General features: G+C 53.2%; 1 protein-coding gene across 3 annotated transcripts in view; it reads right to left on the reverse strand.

Moving 5' to 3' along the window:
* Nucleotides 1–7,850: 7,850 nt before the first annotated feature.
* The window catches only part of PFKL (phosphofructokinase, liver type), a 35,901-nt gene continuing 24,588 nt past the window's right edge, over nucleotides 7,851–19,163 (reverse strand). For all 3 annotated transcript variants that reach the window (XM_048863050.2, XM_048863051.2, XM_048863052.2), the window contains exons 15-22: nucleotides 18,185–18,272; nucleotides 15,069–15,221; nucleotides 13,133–13,297; nucleotides 12,017–12,078; nucleotides 10,432–10,543; nucleotides 9,886–9,985; nucleotides 9,271–9,376; nucleotides 7,851–8,756 (exon numbers count right to left, since the gene is read on the reverse strand). In XM_048863050.2, coding sequence (XP_048719007.1) covers nucleotides 8,609–8,756; nucleotides 9,271–9,376; nucleotides 9,886–9,985; nucleotides 10,432–10,543; nucleotides 12,017–12,078; nucleotides 13,133–13,297; nucleotides 15,069–15,221; nucleotides 18,185–18,272 — 934 coding nt within the window. In that variant the 3' untranslated portion in view covers nucleotides 7,851–8,608. The remainder of the gene's footprint in view (nucleotides 8,757–9,270; nucleotides 9,377–9,885; nucleotides 9,986–10,431; nucleotides 10,544–12,016; nucleotides 12,079–13,132; nucleotides 13,298–15,068; nucleotides 15,222–18,184; nucleotides 18,273–19,163) is intronic.

The following is a 19,163-nucleotide window of genomic DNA, read 5'->3' on the forward strand; positions in this document are numbered from 1 at the left end:
AGGAGAATAGCGTTTGACTTTGCTAATTTAGGTCCAGATCCTCAAAAGGTATTTAGAGGCCCAATTCCCATTGATTTCAGTGGAGGTTAGGCCCCTAAATGCCTTCAAGGATCTAGGTCTTTAGTCCACACTCCTGCACTCTGTTCTCAGGGTCCATTCCAAAGGCTCCAATCCCTCATTTCCTTTTTTTCTGTGCTTTTTCCTGCAGAGCTGAACAGCATTTCTCAATCTCCTTCACAACTGTCCTGTAATCTATGCAACTGAAATTAGTTCTGTTATTTCTCTCCCAGCACTAGGGGAGTCTGAAATAGCTACGGGTCAGAGCTCCTGAGCCATAAAATGACGCTATTGTCTTTTTTGTAATTCTCTAAGTAGCCAAAAAGATTAAATTTTCTTTTCTAATTACTGCTGTTCATAAATATATAATTGCCTGTTCTGTGGAGCCTAGTGTTAATGGTGCTTTTCAAAAAAGAAAGTCCACAGCTCTGCAATAAAAACTTTCCAGCAAGCCAGTGTCACCCACCCCTTTCCAGCTCACTGCTCTGTGCGGCTTACTGCTCAGCTGCTTTGGCAGATGATACTGCTGAATTGGGGCATGTGTGCATGGGATACTGGAAGCCCAGAGGGGCCTTACTGTGCAGAATGCTGTACTCTAATGAAATTGCCCAGTGCTCTGCAGAATTTGACAAAACTCTTACTATGGCATGCACTGTGTTCAAAAGGCAGTGGCATTTTTCCATCTGGTTTAGGAACAATTTTCAAAGAGAAGTCCTTTGTGCCATGGGGTTGAATGGTGTATGGGGATTAATGCACTGACCTTTCTCCTCAGGCCAATCTATTCTACCTGTCTTAGCAATTGGGTGATGTGAGTAAGTGGAATGATGATCTAGCTTTGCTTATCTCCACCTATTTTCCTCCCTAATGAACTCTGACAGCAAATAGCCCTGAGCAGTAATGTACAGGGCAAGTCTGGAGACGGGGTCTATTCCTGGCTCTGCTTGGGCAAATCACTTTGCTTCTCTGTGCCTCTGTTTTTCCCCAGCCCGAGTTTGTCTTGTCAGGTCCCGATAATTTCCATATGAGTTTTAAAAGAGCTGGCCAAGGAGCTTGCTGGATTATTAAGGTTGATTTTAATAACTTTTGGAACACTAAAGAAGTTCTAGAAAACTGGAGGAGAACTAAAGTTGGGCCAATATTTAAAAAATTGTAAACAGGATGACCTGGGTAACTATAGGTCTGTCACTCTGACATAGATCCTGGGTAATATAATGGAGTGGCTGATACAAGAATCAATAAATAAAGAATTAAAGGAGGCTAATATAATGCCAATCAATATGGGTTTATGAAAAATAGATGCTGTAAAACTAACTTTTTGATGAGATTACAAGTTTGGTTGATAAAGGTAATAGTATTGATGTAATGTGCTTAGACTTCTGTAAAGCATTTGACTTGGATGGTAAGACATTTTAATTTAAAAAAATAAGTAATACAGAATCAACATGACACACATTAAGTGGGTTAAAGACTGTCTAACTGCTCGGTCTCAAAATATAACTCTAAACGGGGAATCAGGTGGGTGTGTTTCTTGTGAGGTCTCATAGAGCCCTGTTCTTGGCCCTATCCTATGTTAACTTTTTTGTCAATGGCCTGGAAGAAAACAAGCTCATCACTGATAGAGTTTGCAAATGATATAAAGATTGGGGGAGTGAAATGATGACAAGGACAGGTCAATCATATGGAGCAATCTGGATGTCTTAGTAAGCTGGGCGCAAGCAAACAATATGCATTTTAATATGGCTAACAGTTAGTGTATATATCTAGGAACAAAGAACGTCAGCGATACTTACAGGATGGGGGACTCTCTTCTGGGAAGCAGCGACTCAGAAAAAGATTTGAGGGTCACAGCGAATAATCAGCCGAACATGAACTCCCAGTGAAACTCTGTGGCCAAACCTTGGATGCATAAATGGGAATAACAAATAGGAGTAAAGAGATTATATTGCCTCTGTATTTGGCACTGGTGAGACCGCTGCTGGAATAGTGTGTCCAGTTCTGGTGCCCACAATTCCATTTAATGCATCCGATGAAGTGGGCTGTAGCCCATGAAAGCTTATGCTCCTATAAATTTGTTAGTCTCTAAGGTGCCACAAGTACTCCTGTTCTTTTTGCGGATTCAGACTAACACAGCTGCTACTCTGAAATTCAAGAAGAGTGTTGATAAACTGGAGAGAGGTTCAGAGAAGAGCCATGAGATTGATTAAAGGAGTAAAAAACATGCCTTCTGGTGATAAATTACATTAGATTGTGATCAAGTCACCCTATAGACTTCTTTTTGTTAGACTCAAGAAGCTCAATCTGTAAGTACCTATACGGGAACAAATATTTGGTAACAGGCTCTAAATCTAGTAGAGAAAGGTCTAACAGTCCAATCGCTGGAAGTTGAAGCCAGACAAATATAGATGAGAAATAAGATTCACTTTAATGGGGAGAGTAATTAACCACTGGAACAATTTACCAAGGGTCACAGTGGATTCTCCATCACTGGCCATTTTAAAATCAAGATTGGAAGTTTTTCTAAAAGCTCTGCTCAAGTTCAAATGAGTAGGTGATCACAGTGGTCCCTTCTGGCCTTGGAATCTATTAACCTGTGTTGACGCTGACTTGGTTGTCTGTAACAGCCCTGATCACAATGGGTCCTTGATCTCTGGTGGGGTCTCTAGGTGCTACTGTATTATAAAGGATCATAAAGATTTGAGCGCTCCCGGGACAAATGCAGGGATGATATGTAAGAGGGGAGTGACACAGGAAGTAGATCTAAATGGTTCTGATGTCATTTAGGAGTAAACTATGTCACCTTAGGCCGTGTCTACACTGGAAAAACTTATCCTGTTAGAAAAGGTGTGCACAAAATCTTGGTAAGTAATACGAATGACAAGTATGATGTGAAACCCCATTTGACCCTCTGTGACCAATGACTGCAGTGTTTAGAACAGGTTACCTAATCCTGGGCAGCCTAAGAGGGACAGTTAGTCACATATTTAAACATTATGTATTGCTGTCGCCACTCGGTGCTAAGGTGTGTTTAACATACATAACATGTTCCTGAGGTAGACTGCATTTGTTAAGGCCTAAGAAAAGGGTGTTGCCTGAATGAGAGCTTTTGCTCTGTGGATGGCCAGCAAAGGCCGTATCTTAGAGACGTTTGTGCAGAGAGAATCTGCATGACTTAGCTGTAGCCTGGATGGGAGCACCTAGAGAGAGGCCTAAGCCAAAGATGACACCCATGTTATGGGCCTGAGTGACAGGCAGGTGTTGCTATGATTAGTCAACAATAGCAACGGGGTGCATATGTTAGTAAGTATTAACCCTTAAGGAGTTCACATTTATTGCTGGCTTGGTGAAATCTAATGCTAGAACACACCATCTGAGGTCAACAGTCTTGGTTGTGAGCCATACCAGGCAGCACGGAGCATCACAATGCCAACTTTAGGCACCTTGAAAATCACTGGGATCCACAAAGCCTGAGTTAGGCACTGTACACTGGTGCCATCCCAGGGCATCCCTTCGTGCCCTACACACACCCTGCCTCAGTTTCTCTCTGAGTTCCCAGAAATAACTTACAGCAAAATGTCTTTAAAGTAATATTCCCCCTCTCTTGGGATCTGGTTTTTTTAAACACCACCTGGCTCCCAGAAGAGCCTCTTTGCCCTTTCCCCTTAAATTCAGAGTTTCACAGCCCTCCTTCCAGGGACAATGGCTCTAATTTCTGGGGTCCCCCACCTGTAACTCACCCCTCAAAGCCAGAGTTTCACAGCCCTCCTGCTGAGTCTGTGTGCTGGGGGATTTCTTTATCCCAGCAACTATAATCACTAGCTTTGGAGCCTCCTTTTGAGTCAGCCACCTAACCACGTACTTGATCCTCCCCAGGTGGGTCTAATAACCCCAACCCACTGTGTGCACTAGCTGAGAGAGCAGAGCAGAGCCGAACCAAGCCTTCCACCCCCCCTCCTATCCCTACAAGGCACCAAGTCCTGGCCCTTAAAGGAACAGCGGCCTGGGATGGCCCCGTGCCTTCCTTTTCCCAGGCACGGACTGCTCCCCCGGACCATCTTCCTCTCTCCCAGTGCCTGCTTCAGTTCTTCCCAACCCCTGGAACTGGGCTCTCACCCTCCCTTAAAGGGCCAGGACCCTGCTAGAGACACCCAGGTTCCCTATACAATGCATAGAGAGAGACGGGCACCTATGAATGGGATCCATACAGCCAGTACACTTGGTGGGGAGCTGCCTATGCCAGCCGATGGGAGATACCGCCGACAGTGTAAGAACACCACTAGGGCTAGTGGTTGGGACACCCACCTAGGAGACAGCGGACCCAGCGTCCAGTCCTCTGCTCCAATGGTTATTTATTTATTCTCCTCCTCCTCTGGCTGGATTTGGCAGGCATGCTCTGAGCAACCAAGTGGGGGCTGTGTGGCTCGCAGCCACCACCCAGGATTTGGACACCAAAGTCCCTATGCGGAGCTAGACCAGAACCTCCACTGAGATTTTCTCCAGCCAACTCAGAGCTCCGTCTGTTGCCCCCTATGTGGGGCTCGTCCTCACAGGCTCCTTGGAGCTGTGCTCAGAGCAGCAGGCCTGTCCTAGGTCCCCTTCTTTGTGCTTGTGCAGTGAGAGCTGCAGTAGGAAGGATGCCAGATTGCTGAGCCCCGTAATATTTTTTTCTGTGCACTTTCAGAGAACAGGCTCTTGCTTCTGAGCGTCTGGTCTGGTCCCCATCAGAGCTTCCTGCCTGCCTGACTGCTCTATTTATTTGAAATCTTGCCACAGCTGTGGCCAGGACTTTATTTGGTGATCTGATCTATCAGTGAGGAGGAAAGTTGCTGGTTAATGTTTATTTAAGGTGTCCCCACAAGGCCTCCTAGTACTCTCCAGGTTTCTGGCCCAGATCTGTTTTTCCAGCCGTACGATGCATGCATTATCTGATCTCTAGGAAGAAGCGGAGCTGATCATTTCCTAAGAATGTATTTTGACATCCGTGTGTATTTTTGCAAATTGTAAGAGTCAGAATTAAGGTGGGAAAGCAGTGAGCTGGAAGGACAAGGGTGAGTGATGAAGGCGTCATTTGCATTTGGCCTGGAATCCTTCCCAGTCTCTTTAGCACTTCAGGATGTATAACTGTTGTAAAGGTGAAAGCCAGTGTGCGGGTGTTTGCTGAACTCCACTGAAACACACTGTGACGTTATCTGATTAAAATATGACCATATAGATCATTGTTGCAACCACTGTTATATATTTACAAAATCTGGCATGTAAGATGTCTATGAAAAGATTATGATTTTTCTATCTGTATGCATGTAATCATTTTTGTATTTGAAATTATGAATATTGGCTCTATAACTGGATTTCAAATGTTTGCTCCTGGGGTAACACCCACAAGGTAGTTGGCCAGCACATCTTGGAGGGACTATTCAAACTGAGTGGCTCATCAAAAGACCATTTAACTGACAATGAACCATGGGCGATGCCTATTATACTTAATAGAATTTCCTGCCGTGACTAGGCAAAATGCATGGACATGTGACTTGTCCATGTGATCCAACCACCATCTTGTTACTGTACTTTTCCACAGTAAGGACAATGGGATTCTCTCCACATGGCAGAAGCTACAAAAGGCACTGGAAACATCTCCATTTTGCCTCTTTCCTACCCAAACCTCTGGACTATGCTAATGGGAGCATTCTAACCAATGGACTGAGGACCTTCCAATGATTTGGAAGCAGCCAGAGCCTTGACTTAAGCCAGCAGTTTATTCCATCACTGCTACAAGCCTGAACCAAGAACTTTGCCATTACTCGATGTAACTGATTCCTTTAACCAATTTTAATTCTCACCTTTTTTTTCCTGCTTAAACCTTTAGATTTTAGATACTAAAGGATTGGCATCAGCGTGATTTGTGGGTAAGATCTAAGTTATATATTGACCTGGGTGTGTGGCTGGTCCTTTGGGATCAGGAGAACCTTCTATTTGATGAGAGTGGTTGTAAAAAACCACTCATCTCTGAATCCAGTGTTTTTGGTGGTGATATAAGAACTGGAATGCCTAAGGAAACTGCTTTTATGACTTCTTGTTGCCAGTGTGGTGAAACAGAAGTTTACTTTTGTTGCTGGTTTGGTATATCCTATGTGGGATTAGCTAACTGTTTTGGGGTGTATCTGCCCTATTTCTCAGCAGTTTGTCCTGAATTTGGCATCCTCAGTTGTGGCCCACATAGGCATAGTTGCACACACTTGTAACCTTAACACCTTAGAGCTCAAAACTCATCATGGATGGCGCAAGATTATTGACCTCTGAGGTTGCATAGTCCTGGTGCCAAGGCACTGCCCTGGGAGTCAAGATGTGGTCTCTATTCTCTTCTAGTGACATCCTCTAGGGCCTTGGGAGAGTCACTTCTCTTCTGGACCTCAGTTTCTCCATGTGTGCAATGGAAATAATGATCATTGTGATGCTGGCAGACCAGGTGCCAGCTCGTGCCAAAGCCCCCGGCCAATTCATGTGTGTATTAGTGTAGATTAAAGCAGTTGTTAATTGTATCAGAGTGTATTTGGTGTTTAAGCTTCATGAAAACGAATGGGCTGTTACATGCATTTTCACTTATCCGTATCCTGTTACGATGTAATAAACATTGACATGTGTACCCCAGTAACTAAATAACCCATCAAACGAGCAAGAAGCCTTGTGGAATGCAAATGAAGAACTTCAGCAGGGAAGTGCTAATTCTTGCGCATTTGAATGCAAGTGGTCATTGTGTGCGATGATCAGAGATCAAAGACTCTAAATGCGTTCCTATCTCTCCACCAATCAAAGAAAGAGCCCACGCGGGTGGGGACCTGTCAGCTTGTTTTCTGGGAGAAGAAGCTGTAAGTATGGACTCAGGGAAAGCTCCTGGATTTCTGGGCTGTTTGGACTCTTACAGGGAAGGATACTCCGCGGTATGGGGCCTTGCCTGTTATTCCTGGACAGCTGCACAGAGTGCTCAGGGCAGACGCCTAGCGCTCAGCAAAGGCCCACGGCAGGCTGCAGAGATGCCGTCTACGCGCTGCGTCTGTGGCTGAAGCTTAGTCAAACCGCGGCCTTGCCTGGGATTTTCATGCTGCATCGCTGCCCTGCTTCCCAGCGAGCCAGACACCATTCTGAGACCACATTGGTTGGGGTTTCAGCGTCTGGGAGGACAGAGATGGACAAGAACACCAAAGCACGGGGGGAGTGAACCAGAGGGGCAGAGGGGCCTGTTTTCCAGACTAGCTCACCCCCTCTACGATCTACAGTCCTTCTCTCTCCGCTTCAGCGCCACGGGACTCCAACACGACGAGCTGGGAGCCGCGCTCTCCCTTGGTCCAAGCCCCCATGGAGAACAGCCACGCTGGTGCTCGGCCACACAGGCAGGGGCCACTTTCCAGACACAGGTTCGAGTTCAGCGGGTTTTATCGCTAGGAGACACAAGCAGCGCCACAGAGAACACTGGGACACAGCACAGCCAGCGAAGGTTTGGTTACAGACGCGTGACTACCCCACAGCATGCATTGGACATGGTGACTCACGAGGAACATCGGCAAGGGTAGGGAAGGGAGCTTGGCGCCTCGGCCGTGCTAGGAGCCTGCGCAGGAGAGCAACAGGAGCCAAGCACTCGTGCGAAACAGCGTCTCCTGGGCGCTCACTGCGCAGCACACAGCTGGGCTGGGTTGGCGCTCAGCGCCCAGGGAAGACTCCAGCTGCCAGGAAGAAATGCAATTTGGCAAGTGTCCCAACAGAGGAGGCGAGCGGGAACATGCAGGTGACACACGTCTTCCAGGTCGGGAAGAACAGAAGGAGACTTTATTGGGTGCCTACGCAATGGTGAGAGAAAACCACTGGGAAGTGCCTGTGGGGAGCTGACACTCATCCCTGATCCCTTCCAGTTCATTGCAGATGACGCTAACACCTTTGAAGAATTCATCAGACACTGAAGACATTAAATAATGGGAACAAAATCTCAGTGTGAGCTAAAGGAGCTGCCCTGTGCGGACTGCATGTGAATGTGCTCCTCCCCCAGACACCAGCCTCCTGGGCCAACCTCTTCAAACGGAACGAGCTCACTGGGAGAGCCTTACAGGGGCCTGGCTTGGGCCCAGACCCTGAAGGGTCTTTAGACACCTACGTCCCTCTGAAAGCCATGAGAATTAGGCATCTCAATATCTTTGTGGGTCTGTGCACAGAGCTTGCTGAGAATCAGGCCCCTGTAAGGTGGCTCTAGCCAGGCACCCAAACCACTGATCACCGAACCATTGGTAGGCCTGGGACCCTGTAGCCCAGACCCTGCAGGGGAGAGGCAGACCACAGACCCGCTCTGCAGGCCAGGTGGGAGAGAGTAGTGTCAACTAATCTCGGGGGCTGGTTGAAATCCTCAGAAGGCAGGAGATCCTGGGAGTCACTGCTAGCCAGTGCGCCCAGCACGAGCACCTGGTAGCCCCTCTCCTGCCACTGGGGACCAGGGTTCAGCTAATACTGTGTGGGGAGTCAATAGAGACACGGGGATGGGGCACTACAGCGTCCCTGCAGCTGCGGGGCGGTGCTAGAACCCCTTCTCGATGCTGAGGGTGCGCCGGGTGACGTGCTCCATCTTGCCGGAGATGTACTCAGTCAGGCTGATCTGGTAGTTGGCCAACATCTTCAGCATCAGGCGCAGATTGAGCCACCACTGTTCCTGCGGCAGCCTGTGCCTGTGGGGGAGAGGGACAGAGATCAGCACCGCACCGAGCCTGCTTGCAGCAGCAAAGGGTCTACCCAGAGACTCGTGCTCCCAGCAGCTGGACGAATCCCCCACATCCAGCGTTTCCAGCCTGCAAGATGCGCTTTCCCCGCAGTGGAACAGACAGCTTTTCAAAGGGGAACTGGCTAGGTCTTGGAAACCCTGGTAACCCCAGGCTTTGAAATGCACCAGGAGCCTGGTGGGTGGAAGGCAGGTTTTCTGGGGGAGTCAGACAGGGGAGATCAAACCAGGCTGAAAGGGGAAAGTGAGTTCTGCTCTTGAGCTGTGGCATCTCCCACCAGTTCTGTCCGAGACGCTGGGAGCACTGCTGTCCTGGCCCATGACTGCATCAGGCCAACCCCGGTCCCTGCCGCCAGTGCGTGAGAGGTGCATCGCTGATTGCTTGGCTGGCAGAGGCCCTGGCTCCCGAGCAGGCAAGCACACTGGGAAAAGGGAGCCCCCCTTGCTCTCAGCCCGGTACTCACTCAAAGTCGGTGACTTTCTTGAGCTCCATCACGGGGCTGAAGGCCACCGTCTTCTTCCTGAGCCCGATCACACAGGCTGAGTCTGCTGAGTTGGCGAAGACGCGCCCTGCAGGACCACAGGAGGGGCATTAGCAGCAACATGGACATAGCCACGCAGGTCCCCCGCAGAGTGCTGTTTAACCAGCAATAGACCTCGCCCTCAGCAAGGGGCTAACGGAATGCAGGGGCCAGCTCGCTGCACCATCAGCAGGGGCTACCTCGTAACAAGCCACTTCAGGCCAGGACTGACTGACCTGTGGGGCCTCTGCTCCCCTTTCACCTCTAGAGGCTATTTCTGCAGGCCACGGCTGGGGCGGGCTGGCAAATCGCACAGACACTTCCCCATGCTGAGCGTGTCCCGCGGATCACCAGGGCTGGTGGGGCCAGAGTTACCAGCCTGGCTCAGCCGCTGGACACTCACCCGGGGTGGGGGAGAAGCCTGCCCAATGGACCCCAGGGGCTCAGTGTCAATGCCTCGGCAGGCAGAGTGTTCTGTGAGCCCAGGGCAAGCGCTGCGTCCTCGCCCATGTTCCCTGTGCCAGACAAGGCCTCCCCTCGCCGCAACACTCGACCTACCCTTGCGATAAGCCTGCTGCAGCTTCTCTGACATCCACAGCATGGCCTTCACCCCCAGCTTGGTGCCATAGTTACGGTCAAAGGGGGTCGGAGCTCCGCCCTGTAAATGGAGACGGGTGGCCCCATGGGGCATGGAATGAAGCCAGGAACAAAGGAAGCCTGCTGCACAGCTGCTGGGGGTGGCACCAGGCAGGAAGGGGGGGGGTAGGGGCATCTACACATCACTGTGGAACACGGGAAGTGGGTGCCCTGGAAATGGCCACCCGCCTCTGGGCCGTACACAGAGCATACAGCCCAGGCAGCTCCTGCACGGCGTGTGCTGCGCTTTCGGGGGGGGTACGGCCTGCAGAGCGACACTCCGACTGGCTAAGCATCCGGAGGCCTCCGCACTGCCATAAGCACAGGAAGACAGTGAAAGCAAAGGGGAGGCAGGGTCTAGAGGCGACTAGGCCCCAGCCTCTCCTCCTGAGCTGAATGGGAGCCCGTCTCTGGCCATAGCCGCCTGCCAGGAAAGTTCCCAGCCTAGCCGGCGCGGCTGCCGCCTACCTGCTGGAGGTGTCCCAGGACGTTGATCCTGCAGTCGAAGATCCCTCTGCCCTCGGACGAGTACAGGTTGTAGAGGAACTCAGTGGTGTAATGTTCATGGCACTTCTCATTGCTTGGGAGAAGGCAAAGGAGAGCACGTTAGCGGGGCTGCCTCCCGCGATTCAGAAGGCCATGCTGGGGGGCAGAGGATCCTACCCACGGATCGCTGCACCATGGGCAAAGCAGGGAGCTGGAACAATAATCTATGATCCCAAATCCCAGCATGACCTGGTCACCGCCACCTCCAGCCGGGCTGCCTCTGAAACCTTCCGCAGTTACCAAAGCTTGGCAGGTCAGCAGACAGCGCAGGAAACTCCTGCTGCCCTGCGTGCCAAGCCCTGGCTCGGGGCCGAAGCCCTAGGCATTAGAGATGGAAGAGCCCAGTGAGATCTCCCTCCCTCGCCCTACCAGTGCAGGATTGCCCCGGTAGTGTGTTAGCCCGCTCTTTGTGGAGCCTTGCTTCAAACATCTCATGGGATGGGCCTGCCACCTCTGCCTAGCCAAAGAAATCATCCTGTCAGGGAACTTTCCCTCCTGGAGGCTACATCTAATTCATCCCGTTCTTAGACAGCTCCCTGTGCACCACTCCGAGGAACCTCTCCCCGGGCTTCCACCCGCCAGGCACTGGAGCTGGTGAAACAGTCACTGCTCAGCTGCGCTAGATAGTGGCAGCTCCCCGGGGTGGTCTCAGCCAGGCTGGGAGAGGCAGTCCCCGCACTGACCACACCGCACGGCACAACCACGTCTCACTTGCTGACCCCTACCACCCGCAGGTCTCACCCCTCGCTCCTGCAGCCCTGTTTCCTCTCCCCCATCACATGCTTTCTCCCACGCTGGTTCGTCCCAGTATATCCTGCCCACGTTTCTAACCACTGGGGGCTTCACTAGGCTGATTCGGGTTAAAGCTGACCTGCGGGGTTTGGAAATAAAAGCTTCTGAAGGCCAGAGGTCAGAGCTTCTTGTTGGCCCTCAAATTGCTAAAGCTGTCGCAGCCCCCTAAAACCAGCCTGGCGCTGGGGTGCTGCTCTGTGATGGGGCTGACTCCCAACCCCAAGCTCAGCTCTTCAAACTGGTTCATTTCAACTCTTTGCGGTTCAACCGCAGCCGCATCGAGACCAATGTTCTCCACCCTTGCGTAGCGTGCTGGCTTCCCTTAAGAGCCCCTCCCCGATTCCTGCGTGCGCGTGTAGCCATTCGACGGGCAGCAGCTGGGCTGCCTGGAGGGTCAGGGCTGTGTCCTTCAGCCGGCACACTCATGAGCCCTCTGTGCTCCAAACGTGCATCCCACGGGGTACTCTCCTCAGCAGCAGGAAAAGGGTTAAAACTACTAACCCCTCCCCCCAGCAGGATTTAAGCAGGAACACCCTCCTTCCCAGCTCTGCGTGGGCTCTCCAGCCTGGCGCTCAGGGGGTGCCGAGGGGGCCGGCCGGCCGGTGCCCCGCGCAGTCTGGTTGCGGGCTGGAGCGTGGAGGCTGGGTTAGTTTCGCAGCGGTAGTGCAGCCTGCAGAGCTGTGTTGCCACAGAGAAGAGCCCCGGGCTGACTCACCGGAGCACCAGGCCTCTCTGAATGTCAGTCTTCATCTTCTCAGTCAAGTGCTCAACGTTGGCCTACAAGACAGACACGGGGCATGTTAGTACAGCACTCAGCACTGTCCCACCACCCAGCACCTTCCCGGCCAGGGGCTTCCCGCCCCAGAGAAGGCCCTTAGCCCCACTCTCGCCTTCCCTCCGTTCAAACCTCCGGCGCAGCGCAACCCCCGTCCAGAAACACCCTCATCTGATCGACATCATCTCCTCCTCCTCCCGGCAGAGTCCAAACAACAGCTGCAACGTGCTCTCTGGCAGGGAGAGGAAGCTGATCCAATGGGAGCATCTCCTCTGCCCTGTGCTAATGCAGCCATGAACGAACCTTGGCTGGCCCCTGGGTACCGCCTGGGGGAAGGGAGTTACTAGGGCTCATTCAACTCCCTCCCCAGGTGAGCCGTACTGCTAGGGCCTCTGGTGAATCATTTCCTCGCCTCCCTGATGGCCCAGGCTCTTGAGACTCTTCACCCTCTGCATCAGAGGGACCCAGGGAGCCTATCCTTGTAGCAAGAGGTGATGCCATCCTCACGATGGGAGGTTACCAGACCAGCCTCTGCCACAGGGTCTTTGTGAATCCAGCACTCAGATTCAGATCTGATGAGGCAATGAAAGGCAGCCATTCGTTTTCCTCTGCTACCTCATTATCCTTGGGCCCAGGGATCCCTATCAGACCCTCCCAACCCCATGTCCAGCACTGTGCCCTTCCTCCCACCTCACATCTACAGCTGATGTCCTCACCGAATTCCCACTGGCAACCCCCATGCTTAGATCTCCTCGGTCCAGTGAGTGAGGCAGATATCACGGCTCTCTCTCTCCCAGGAACCACCCTGCGCTCTCTCTCCTCCCTTTAATTAATGGCACTGCAAAATAATTACATGTACTACGTTGGTCCCACGTACTATGTCTGCCCCGAACACACTAAGGGAACACTGGAGCAAAGTCACCTGCTGCATGTTCTTCCTGTTCCTGTACGTATCGCGTGGCCCCATCTCAGTCTGGCCCACATCACGCCCAAAGGGAAGGACACGCTCTGCATAGAGCTGGGCGCATCTCCGCAGGAGTCAGAGAGCGAGCTCACCTTCAGGTCGTGAATGGTGAAAGGATCCTCATAGACATAGGCAGCGTCTGCTCCCACGGCGATGCCGGTCACTGTCGACAGGTAGCCGCAGTAACCCCCCATGGTCTCCACAATGAAGACGCGGCGCTTGGTGCCAGAGGCAGACTGCTTAATGCGGTCACAGCTCTGTGCCGGGGAGAGAATAGAGGGCTCATTAGCATGGAAATCAGAATTGGAGCAAGTATGGGATCCCCACCTCTTGGTCACGGACAGCTGGCAAGGAGAACCAGCTGTGGGTCAGAGCCATGTCTGCCATTATCCTGAGCAGACAGGCTCTCCTCCTCCAGCCTGGCAGCCAAGGATTGCTTGGCCCTTCACAATCCTTACAGCGCCCCTGAAATGCTCGATCCAACCTGCATGCACGCCCCATCAGAACAGGGCCCTTGACCCCCACTTCCAGGCAACGCTCTGCCACTGTCCGGCAGATGTCTGCTCAGAGTCAGGGCAGCTCTGGGGTCCAAGCCCTGTTCTGGGGAGGGCCCTGCTGTCTGGCAGGCTGTGGGGCATGGTGGGAGCACTCTGCAGGGCCCAGGCTGAACTGGAGGAGGAAGGGGAATTGCCCTTTGGTCCCTCCCCTTACTGCGTGAAACCTGGTGACACAGGCCTGGGCCTGTCTGTGGTGGGATCTTTCTGGCCGACAGGTCCAGCATGGTTTCCAGGGCCAGGCCTCAGGCTGGCTTAGCAAGGTGATGAGCAGAGCATCTAGCCAGCGCAGGGAGGGAGGACAAGGCCCCACACAGCGATGGGGGGAGGAAGGGGCTGCTTTGGGGTGCAGGAGGCTGTCGAGGCTGGCCCCAGCAGGAGCCTGGGCTGCAAGGGGTGGGTCTCTGCGCTTTATGTGGGGGGTGAGCGAGTATCTCCCCAGACGGTGTGCAGAGGGGATGCGGGGAGCACGGGGCAGTGTGGGTGACCCATGCTGGAAATGCAGGGCGGGGTGGGCAGCCAAAAGGCACCGCCTTCTTCTGCACTTTTCCCTGTTCAACGGGCTGCAGGGTTTTGTGCTGACGGCTCATAGCTGCACTGTGGAATTTGTCAGGGGGTGGGCGAGAGCGCCTAGAGCAAGGGGACTGGACACTGGGACTCACCCTGTAGGAGGATGCTGCACGCACTGGACCACAGAGTCATGCTTGCTCCCTCTCTGGCCCAATGACGTTGGAAGCAGCAGCAGCCTAGCAGCCAACCTCGGGCTCTGCAAATCACAGTGCTGGTCCCAGGGTTATCTAGGTCAGTGGTTATCAGGTCTCTGAGCTGGGGGTGCAGGCTCTGGGGTGGGGCCAGGGATGAAGGGTTTGGGGTGCAGGAAGGGGCTCTGGGTTTGGGAGGGGCTCAGGGCTGGGGTAGCAGATTGGGGCGTGGGCTTACCTCTGGCAGCTCCTGGTCAGTGGCGCGGCTGGGGTGCAGAGGCAGGCTTCCCACCCGTCCTGGCACTGCAGACTACACTGTACCCTGGAAGTGGCCAACAGGTCTGGCTCCTAGGCGGAGGCGTGCAAACAGCTCCGCGCGGCTCTCACCTGCAGGCACCGCGGGGGCAGTGTGTGGAGCCCTGTGGCCCCTCTGTCTACGAGTTGGACCTGCTGCTGGCCACTTCCGGGGTGCAGCACAGTGTCAGAACAGGTAGGGACTACTAGTTTTTATTGGCCAGCCACCAGGGTCCCTGGGTGCTGAGCAAGGCGACCCAGTGCCTTGAATTCTGCAACCCAGCCCGAACGTTGAAAACCACTGATCTAGGTAACCACGAGCGAGGCACTGCGAAGCACAGCGTCACGGCGCCCAACCCCTTTGCGGATCTGGGCCTGCGATGGGAACGCATCTCCCAGCAGTGGCAAGTCTCCTGCTCACCTTGCAAGGAACTTGCCGCCATGCCTCCCCACATCCCCTGATTCTGGGCTTGCCTCACCTCCATGGCAGCATTGACGGCCGTGTCGCAGCCAAGGCTGAAGTCGGTCCCGGGCACGTTGTTACTGATGGTGGCCGGGATCACGCACATGACGATGCAGAGCTCCTCGTACTGCCCTCGGGCCTCGACCAGCTGCAGCACCCCCTCGTACGCCTGCAGGGGGCAGCAGCAGTGGAAATGTAACAACTCGGCAGAGACGATAACCCACCCCCACCTTCACAGCTGGGGTCTACCCAAGAGCTGCACCCCCGGGCAAGGCCGGTTTGATGCTCGGTGAATTGAGATGCTCACAAAGGTGCTGGGGGTTAGCAGAGACTCAGATCTCCTATCTACCCCTCAAAGCAGCAATGCGCATACAGCAGCCACAGGAGCTCCCCAACTGCCTGCTTCAGCGTTCCGCAGGGTAAGGCCTTTGGGACATGGATTGTCTCTTTGTTCTCTGTGTACAGCACCTAGCGCAGCGGGGTCATGGGCCATGGCTGGGGATCCTAGGCACTACCACAATATCAGTAATAAATAATAATAATAAATAGTGTCGAGCTCAGCCACTGGCTTTCCCTGTTGAACCTGCCAACTACTCAACCCAGTGCTCCCACCAGCTCTGTAGGCCTTTGGGAAGATCACTCAACATCCCTTCCGTAAAATGCAGCTGCAGTGGCTTGGGGAATCTGTCAGCGTATAGCTGATTTTATGAACTCTCTGTATAACTATCCCTCAGCGTATGTTGAATCAGCCATCGGCTAATCGGGTCTGTCACTTTCCACCCGGCCTGGCTGTGACAAGAACAATGAAGAGTCATTAACCTTCCATTCAGGGGGAACCACCCGCGATGGCTGCAGCAGAGGAGACACCAGTTCTCCAGGATGGCTGCAGGAGCTGGGGTTGAAGCAATGGAAAATCCCCAGCAGAAACGAAGGAACAAAGACAAGGACTGTTACAAGTTGCTGTTAAAAAGGAATATACTTGCTGAGCGAAGGGGGACCTCCTGGTGGCTAGAGAGCAACAAGATAAAGGGAGCTGGTTTCAGGAGTCAGAGGAAATGCCATGTTCAGGAAGAGAAGACTGAGCTAGAGGAGAGGGGTCCCAGAGGGGGGACCTGGGACCCCGGAAGGCACGGACCAAAATCCAAGGAATGCTCAGAGTTGGGAGGACCCTGAGGGAGGAAGTGGCGTACAGGGCTTTCTTTGTTTGCCTACATCTGTGTATCTCTTGTGCTTTGTCTATCAGTAAAGTGTGATTGGTTTAGAAATTCCTCTGCGAAGTCTCCAGGGACATGTGACAATTGAAGCAAGTAGCATGAAGGGTTAAACTATAAACCCGAGTGTCCACTGGGGTGGAGCTCTGGGGAGGGTGTCCTTGAGTGACTGGGCTGTCTTGGGGAGCCAGCACTGGTCCTGGGGGCTCAGGACAGCTGGTCCGCAGGGGCCCATTCCTTAGATGTGGCATCAGAGTCTCAGCCTGAGAGACCAGAGCCAGAGAAGGTGGCTGGAGCCTGCCCAGTAGCAGGGGCCAGGACAGGGCCAGGTTAATAACACATACCTGCCTCACATGGAGGTTGTGGGGCTCCATCAGCTGCAGAGCTGAAGAGCATGTCAGTGCTATTCTTATGTATGACTGACAGGAGCAGTGATTGCTGCCATGACTCATACCCAGACTCCAGGCACAGAGCGTAGGGGCAGAGCTTTACCCCAGCTGGTTTAGAAAGGAGGCTCGTGGGCTCCCCGAGGAGGAGAGAAACATCCTGCATGCAGTGGCCTGGAGCAGGAGCTGGTGGAGCCTGCCAAGAGGGGGTGTCTGAAGCCAGGTTACAACAGTGCCCAGCAGACCCCAGGACCTGTGTCTCGCCTCACATCGGGTGCACTTTGCTAAGTGCCCGCTACATCCAGCTTGAACGGCTTCAGCCTTTTGTGATCTTCTGACCCCAAGCAGGATAGCTGAAGTCCCTACCTCACAGCGCGGGGCTGGGGTGTACCCAGGCAGCGCCTGCATAGTGTGTCCAGGCCCATAGTGAGCACCCACATTTTGCAGTTTGGGATACACACAATGTCACAGAAAAACGGGCTTGTGGCTAGAGCACGAGGCTGGCACTCAGGAGATCCAGGTTCTAGTCCCAGCTCTGCCACAGACTGCCCATGTGACTTGACCAAGGTGCTTCATCCACCTGGGCCTCAGTTCTCCATCTGCAACATGGGGCTGGAACACCCTTTGCCTGGTCTGTTGAGAACTATAAGCTCTTTGAGGTGGGGACTGCCTCCTACCACCAGCATGTCTAGTGCCTAGCAGCGGGACCCTGATCTCAGATGGAATACAAGTACAGTAGAACCTCAAAGACCCAAAGACCAGAGTTACAGACTGAGTGGTCAACCAGACACCAGGTGGAACCAGAAGAATGTGATCAGGCAGCAGTGAAACAAACAAAACAAACAAACAAAAGGCAAATACTGTACTGTGCCTGTATTGCACCTTAAAGGTAAGCACATCTGGGCTGCTTGTTCCCACCCTCACCCCATGCATGGGTAGCCATTTACAGCTAGGCGGTGAAGATGCTGAGGTTGGCAGGCACAGCAGTGAGCCCCTGCTGGCAGCCCGAGCTGGCAGAGCAGGAGCAACGCTGGGGTCTGTGTCCCTTTCCTGTAAGCCACTGGCGCTGGTTTCATCCCCTCCCCTTAGTCGGGAGGGGGACAAGCTTGCAAGCTCAGTCTGAGCCCAAGCTGCTGATGCTACAAGGAAGCTGTCGGTGCTGGGGCGGGAGCTGCTGCTCTTGTGGCCAGAGCCTGGCCTGGAGTGCGAGCTGCTGGAGTCAGAGCCTAAGCGACTGCTGGCACACTGGGCTCTGGAGGATCATCTCAGTTTTAAAGGGCCAAAGCCTGCACTGCACGCTCACTGATACCACGGTGCCCATGGTGCCTCACTCATCATCCTTGTAGCCAGGGGGCTAGACCCAGCTGCCTGTCCCCACCCCCATGTGCGGGGCAGTCGCTTACAGGTAGGAGGTGAAGACATTGTTCAGAGCTCCTTTCCCAAGGGGTCCGTAACTCTGAGGTTCTGCTGTCTTACAAAATAATTCACTAGCCCCCTTGCCCAACAGACTGTCGAAGGGGGCAGCCTCAACCCACCTCAAAGCCTCCAACAACAAGGAGTCCGTGGATGTTGAATTTCCGCACGTTCTCCACGATCTTTTCCATGCAGGTCTTCGGAAGAGTTCTGGAAAGCGAAACAAGGAGGTGGCTGAGTGCAGAACGTACCCTGCACACCACTGTGGTTCTACAGCTGGGGGCTGGGCTGGCCACACCCAAGGAAGAACACACACTAGTGAGAAGGAACCTGCTTCATCAAGGGACTGTCACCTGAAATCTCAGCCCTGACTGGATGGCAAGAGAATTCCCTCCCTGCCACCCAGTCATTAGTGCTTAATGGCTATTAGCCAGGACGGACAGGGATGGCGTCCTAGTCTCTGTTTGCCAGAAGCTGGGAATGGGCGACAGGGGGTGGATCACTTGATGATTACCTGTTCTGTTCATTCCCTCTGGCGCACCTGGCATTGGCCACTGACGGAAGACAGGACACTAGGCTAGATGGACCATTGGTCTGACCCAGTATGGCTGTTCTTATGTTCTGTTCAGGATGAACAGAGCAAGGATAAGGTGAGGAACTTGTCTGGAAATAAGATATGGGCTTGAAGCAGGTACCACTGAGTGACGATCTCTGGGCTGTGTTATATGGGAGGTCACACTAGATGCACCTTGTGCAAAAGCGATGGACAACACAAGCGGCTTGAGCAAGCAGGGTTTATTCTCGTTCCACACAGGTGCCTGCAGCTACCCTATGAATTCACAGCTGGATTAAAGGGACGCACCCTGCAGCAGGATCCCAAGAGGCCAGTTGCTCCCCCTCCCATTTTGGGGAAGTTTCCTTTTCACACCGAGCCTTCTCTCCCCTCAACAGCAATGGGAGATGTTGACTCCAGTGACCCCTGGAATGACTCCTAGGCTGCCGTGGGGCGACCCCAGGCTTGAGCTGGCAATGGTTCTGCTCTGGGGATATGCAGCATTTTGCAGCAGGCAGATCAGTTCTAGACACGGGTTTTGCTTCAAG

The sequence above is a fragment of the Caretta caretta genome, chromosome 9 (genome assembly GCF_965140235.1).
Source record: "Caretta caretta isolate rCarCar2 chromosome 9, rCarCar1.hap1, whole genome shotgun sequence".
NCBI lineage: Eukaryota > Metazoa > Chordata > Testudines > Cheloniidae > Caretta > Caretta caretta.